Source organism: Belonocnema kinseyi, chromosome 6 (genome assembly GCF_010883055.1).
Source record: "Belonocnema kinseyi isolate 2016_QV_RU_SX_M_011 chromosome 6, B_treatae_v1, whole genome shotgun sequence".
Lineage (NCBI taxonomy): Eukaryota > Metazoa > Arthropoda > Insecta > Hymenoptera > Cynipidae > Belonocnema > Belonocnema kinseyi.
The window spans coordinates 7,131,493-7,138,172 of record NC_046662.1 but is presented as its reverse complement, the minus strand read 5'-3'; the positions used below and the strand labels follow the sequence as shown (position 1 = coordinate 7,138,172).

The 6,680-nt window shown below is 27.4% G+C and overlaps 2 protein-coding genes across 3 annotated transcripts in view; one reads left to right on the top strand and one right to left on the bottom strand.

Moving 5' to 3' along the window:
* Window positions 1-2,655, bottom strand: part of LOC117174351 (attractin-like protein 1) — a 149,257-nt gene extending 146,602 nt beyond the window's left edge. For both annotated transcript variants that reach the window (XM_033363396.1, XM_033363397.1), the window contains exon 1: window positions 2,320-2,655. In XM_033363396.1, the coding sequence (XP_033219287.1) occupies window positions 2,320-2,537 (218 nt within the window). In that variant the 5' untranslated portion in view covers window positions 2,538-2,655. The remainder of the gene's footprint in view (window positions 1-2,319) is intronic.
* Window positions 1,923-6,680, top strand: part of LOC117174352 (N-acetyl-D-glucosamine kinase) — a 28,783-nt gene continuing 24,025 nt past the window's right edge. Inside the window, exons 1-3 of the mRNA XM_033363400.1 lie at window positions 1,923-2,065; window positions 2,338-2,434; window positions 2,511-2,694. The gene's annotated coding sequence lies outside the window, so the exon portion shown is untranslated. The remainder of the gene's footprint in view (window positions 2,066-2,337; window positions 2,435-2,510; window positions 2,695-6,680) is intronic.

The window sequence follows — 6,680 nt, the reverse complement described above, 5'->3', positions numbered from 1 at the left end:
GAATTTTCAAGCTAGTAAGATAAATTTTCAACAAAAAAGTTTAATTTGTAACCAAACAGTTGCCTTTTCAACCTACAAACATGAATTTACAACCAAACAGTTAAATTTTCCAAGAAAGATAAAGTTTCTACTTAAAAAGAGGACTTTTTAACCAAGCTGTTGAGCTTTCGACCAAAAGATTCAACTTTTTAACCAAAATAAATGAATTTTTAGCACAAGTAAAATATTTAACCAAACTGTTCAATTTTCAAATGGTTCATTCTTCGGGCAAAAAGATACATTTTGAACCAAATGGTTGAATTTTCAACTTATAAAGTATAAATTTTCCACCAGGAAGAGTAATTTTCTAGCAAAAAGATGAATTCTAAATTAAAAATGTGGAATTTTCAATTAAGAAGATGAATTTTCAATTGAAAAAGATTAATTTTCAAATGGTTGATTCTTTAGGCAAAAATATACATTTCCAACTAAATGGTTGAATTGTCAACTTATAAATTATAAATTTTCCATCAGGAAGATTACTTTTCCACCAAAAATGCTAATTTTTAATTAAAAAATATTAATTTTCAAATGGTCGATTCTTTAGGCAAAAAGATACATTTTCAACCAAATGTTCAAATTTTGAAATTATAAAGTATAAATTTCCCACCAGGAAGATTACTTTTCTACCAAAATGACGAATTCTCAATTAAAAACGTTGAGTTTTCAATTAAAAAGGGTTAATTTTCAACCACACTGTTGTATTTTTAATCTATAAAGACGAATTTTCTATAAAACAGTTAAATTTTCAACAGAATAGTTTATTTTCTACCAAATAGTCGAATTTTCTAGCAAAATATTTAAATTCACTAACCGAAAAGATTAATTTTCAACAAAGCAGATTAAAGTTCTACCAAAAAAGACGAAATTTCGCCAAAATACAAGAATTTTCAACCAAAATATGAATGCTCGAACAAAAAGGTGAATTTTTAACCAAGAAGATTAATTTTGTTCTAAAAAAGATTAACTTTCAACCAAATAGCTAAATTTTCAGTTAAAGAAATTACTTGCCAACAAAAAAAAAATGAAATTTTCGACAAAATACTTCAATTTTCGCCCAAAGAAATTAATTTTTAACGAAATAGTTAAATCCCCAACCATGTTTTCTTCTATAAAATATTTGAAATTGAGACCGAAAAAAAACTTGACTCCTTAACCAAAATAAATTAACTTGCAACAAAACACTTACATTTTTAATAATAAAATAATCAATTTTTATAAAAAAGATGAATTTCCATACCAAATAAAAAAGCATTTTCTATAAAATAATTGAAATTCAGAACAAAGCGAGATGAATTCTAAACCAAAAATATAATACAAAATAATAATAATGATAATAAAATATAAAATAAATAAACCACACAAAAATCAAGAAGAGCGTTAAATTTTCAACCAAAAAAATCAACTTTCAACCAAATAGTTGAATTTGTATTTAAGAAGATGATTTTTTAATCAAGAATATTATTAATTTTACACAACAAAAGAAGAATCTTGAACAAAATACAAGAATTTTCGACAGAAAAAGGACAATATTCAAACAAAAATGGAAAATTAAATTTTTAGTTAATAAAAAATGAATTAACAACTATAAAAAAAAGATTTAAAAAAAACCAATTATGCCGATCCCTTTTCCAGTCAGTTTTTGTGGGAAAAAATCCCGTATTCACGAGGAAATCTTTTCTTTTTTTACCATACACTACATTTAGCTTCCTACTTTTTGTTAGTAAATTCTTATGATTTATCACTAGTTTGAGTTGAACTTCAAAGCCTTCAAAGCAAAAGAGAACTTTCCGTCTGGTTTACTCATGCAAAAACAAATGCAATTAGACGATAATGAAAATATAATGCAAGTTTCGCAGCGTGCCATAAATAGTGGCCGACAGGCCAAAAGTTTCGAAATCCAATCCATTGGACTTTCGACCATAATTAACATTTAACATGCACGATCTCGAGGATAAATTAGAATCAATAGTACCACGAATCAAGAATTCCATTTGACGAGGAGGCATTCCCGTAATTCCCGTAGGTAGGTAACCATTTTTTGTCCGGATGAGTTTAACAAACGGGATTTTGATTCCATTTAATGAACTGGACGAGATTGGTCCCCGAGTCAACCTTTCCTTCTGAATCGTTAACTTGGACCTTTCCGAGTAACTTTTCAAATTCTAAATTTCTCAAAAAAGGGATTTCGGTCCAAAAAGTGGGGCGAAATATTCGCGAGGAAAGGGGTTTTTTGGGGTTGAAATTTGGGTCAAAAGAATTGTTTTCTTTTCTATTTACCTGACTTTGCCTCCGCAGTATTGACATCCCGATCCTTGCCATCCTTCATGACAAATACAACTGCCATTGACAGATCTGCCATTGTCATTACAGTTGTCGAGGTCGCAGGTAGCAGGTAAGACACAAATCACTAGCCATAAAAACACGCAGGGTAAAACACACGAACCTTTTCTTTTCACGAATTTATATAGGAACAAAAACATCTGCATGACTTCCATTTGATCGAAATTCGACTTCCATTTGATCGACTTGATCGAAATGCCCAAGATATCACGAATCGCCGATTGAACTGAGCTAAGTTGAGCAAAGCAGAGGAGGCCGAGGGCCGAGGACTGTCCAAGTGTCCAACACCAGACGATCCAACTTTAACTAGAGGTTTAAAATACTCGAAACTAGAGAGCGCCACTGACTGGACGCTCCCTCCCAAACGTTGTTACTCGCCAGAGTGCGCGATCTGTTCGGGTCCAAGTTCTGCCAAAATTAGAAAAAATAGTTTTTTTTTTATAAACTATAAATTAAAGTTTATGGTTTATTCGAAAAATGGATTCAAAGTTTTTCTTTTATAGTTCTGAATTTCATAAGCATAACATTGTTGTTTACTGAAGGAACGTTTCATAGTAGATGCTTTATAAAGTTTTCTATTTTTTATTAGGTATTTTCACTTCAAACATTTCAAACAGTTAATTTTTGCCCTATTTTGCTTATATCTTCGTAAAAGCTATTTTTTTTTATATAAGTGTATTCGAATAATAGTTTTTATTTTTTAATTACTATTTAATCAAATAAAAAAATATATTATTATTAATTACCTAATGCCAAGTGCATGCGACAACAATATATTGTTGTGTTATCTTCGTAATGATTAATAATTACTATCATTTTATTTTGTCATTGAATAGTTATTAAGAAATAAAAACTATTTTTTGGATACACTAATATAGAAAAAATTAGTTTTTACGAAGATATTAGCAAAATAGGGCAAAAATGGACAGGATCCCATGAATTTGGTCCATTGTTTTCCCCTCAGCAATTAACGAAGTGAAGTTAACTGGCGATTGAATAGAAAAAATTAAAAAATTAAAAAAAAATTTTCAATTTAAAAACCTACTGTTTTGAAGAAAAGTCGTATTCTTTTTTTTTTTTTAATTTAGCTGTTAATGACCAAAATCTTATCGGTTGAAATTTCTTCTCTTTGGATAAAATTTTAACTATTTTGTTTTAATCTGTTAAAGATTCATCTCTTTGTTTAAAATAAACTATTTTGATGAAAATCACTTTTTTGTGTTCAAATGAATTAATTGTAAATCTAACTTTCCTTTTTTGGTTAAAAAGTAGCCACTTTTAGTTTAAAATTCAACCATTTAGGTGCAAATTGACATATTTCATTGGAAATTCGTCTTAAGTTTTGGTTAAAAATGAAGCATTATGCTTAACAATTAATATTTTTGTTGAAAATTTAACTAGTATTTTAAAAATTCGGTTTTTTTTCTTAAAAATTAATTTTTTAGTTGAAAATTCATCTAGGTGTTAAAAAATGTAGTTTTGTTAGAAAATTCTTCTTCTTCTTTGCAAATTCATTTATTTTTGTCAAAAAATCGTTTCTTTGGCTTAAAATTTAACTACTTTGTTAAAAATTAATATTTCAGTTAAAAAATTAACTTTCTGTATGAAAATTTAAGTGTTTTGTTCGAATCCTCTATTTTCCTCAAACATTATTTTTGTAACTAAAAATTGAGCTGTTTAATTTTTTGTAACAAATTAATTTTTTTAGTTGCAAATTAACTTCTTTTGATTAAAATTTAACTACTTTTTTAAAAAAATTCTTGCGGGATCTATTATTTTCTAGAAGAATTCAAATTAAAATTAATTTTTCGCGACTAGAAAATTTGGGATATTAAATAGGGTGTAAATAATAACTTAATTTAATTTCATTTCATTAAATAATAAGTTGAAAATTCAACTAAATGTTTGAAACTTTACTTTTTTCGAAAATTCTTCTTCTTGATTGTACATTCATTTATTTTGGTTCAAAATTCGTTTCTTTGGTTAAAAATTTAACTACTTTGTTTTAAAAAAATTGTTATTAAAAATTAATATTTCAGTTAAGAGTTCATTAATTTTGGTTGAAAATTTAAGTATATTGTTCAAATCTCCTATTTTTCTCAAAATTATTTTTTTTTACTGAAAATTGAACCATTCATTTTTTCTGAGTCATTTTTTTTCTTTAGTTTAAAATTCGTTTCTTTCTATCACAATTTAAAGATTTTATTAATTAATTTTCAAATTAATTTTTCAATTAAAAGGATCAGCATTTCATTTCATATTTGCCGTTTCTATTTAAATTTGCCTCTTTTTTATTTAATATTTCAATCTTTTTTGGTTGAAGATTCATTATTATTGTTGGAAATTCATCTCTATGTCTGAAAATTCAACTGTTATATTGAAAAATTCGATTTTTTTTTGCTGAAAATGAATTTTTTAAACAAAAAAATTATTCCACTTTTGGTAGAAATTTTTTTCTTTTTTAGTTGAAAATTCACTCCTTTTGTTGCAAAATGTATATATTCTTGGAAATTCAATTTTTTTAGTTGAAAATTTCACAATTTTGATGTCAAATCGTTTTTTTTTTAATTATAAAATTAATATTTTTTAGTTAGAACTTTAAATATTTAGTTGAAAATTTATTTATTTTGTTGAAAATTTGCCTTTCTATCTTGTTTGAAAACTCATCGTTGTGGTTAATTTATTTTATTATTTCATTAAATATTCATTAAAAAATATAAACGACTATTCTGAAACACTTTATCGATCATTTTATTATTTCATTAAACAGTAATTAAAAAATTAAAAATATTTTTCAAATACAGACGTATAGAAAAATTTTGATTTTACGAATATATTAGCAAAATAAGGCAAAAGTGGGCCGAATCCCATACATTTGGGCCCCTCGTTTTCCCCCTCTGAAGTCAACGAATTGAAGTTAGCTGGTGGTTGAAGTGAAAATACCTATTTCTTATATATTTTCTTACTGCGCATTCGTCGCGCCGACAATCGGTTATTTAAAATTATTTATTTTATTTTGTTTTTGTTTCCAACCAATAATAATTGTTAAGGGCATAAAGGTATTAAAAATAATTTAAAATTCATATTCGTTTCTTTAAATATAAAACATAACTGCATTTTATGATAAACGAATAACTTCAAACATTTTGCGAGTATTATTTGTTGCAAACAAGCAAAAAAAAATCATTTTCCTAAAAACACTAGGGTAGATAAGTTAATATAAGGAAATGGCAAAATTCCTTTCAGTTTTTTTAAAAATGGATTTTCGAAAATTGCGTTTTAATATTTACAGCATAGGTTCGCGGAAAGATTTTCTTTCACCGTGTAAAATTTCAGTTAACAGGTTTAGACCGCGGCTAGTTAATCCTACTCATTTTTGTGCCAATGTATTTGCAAATGCACCAAAGTATGGTCATTTTGGATCGCAATATTGGAAAATGCATTGGTAAGTTTGGGGATATCCAAGATGTCTGCACTCTGAGGGTCAAGCAATATGCCAAATGTATGCGACTAAACTTTATTTTTATAATAACTTGGAAGAAAATTATTTTTCGCCATAAGCGTATCTGGATATTATTTTTAATTTTTAAAAGGCTATTCAATTAAAAGTAAATATGATAGTTTTTAGTGATGAGTTTAGTATTTAATTGAATAACTTTTGAAAAATAACAAATAATATCCATATACACTTATTGCGAAAAATGATTTTTTTCCATGTTATTAATAAAATTAAGTTTCATCCCATGGGGTTGGAATTATTGGCAAAGATATTATAAGCCTAGATGCGGCACCTCACTAACGAACCTATAATAAATTCCAAGAAATAAAAAATACTATTGGTTAAAAAGAGACAGCGATATCTTCATCTTTTTTTAAATAAGTGCATTGTTTTAGTTCTTGGAGCTCATTATAGGTTCGCTAGTGATGTGCCGACGGTGCCCTCAGCATATCGACATTTTTCCAGGTGACGTAATAACTTGAACTAATGGGAAACAATTTTTCCCATCAGTACGCAGAATTTCAGCTTATTTATTTATTTTTTTCAAAACAGATTTTGTTATTAATTAATTTTTCCTAATTTCTACCCATTTAATTTTTTTTAACTTGAGTCATTATTGCATATATTATTCATAACCTATAATTACTTTGCGTAGGGAAGCAAAGATTTATAATATCTTTGAGGGAAGTCACCGGCACCCATAGACATATAAAGTCTAGACCAACAGTCTCTTTGATCCGCCGACGCTCCTGTTTAGAGAGAGAGAGAACGAGTCGAGCGAGGAGTGCCGTCTCTTTCT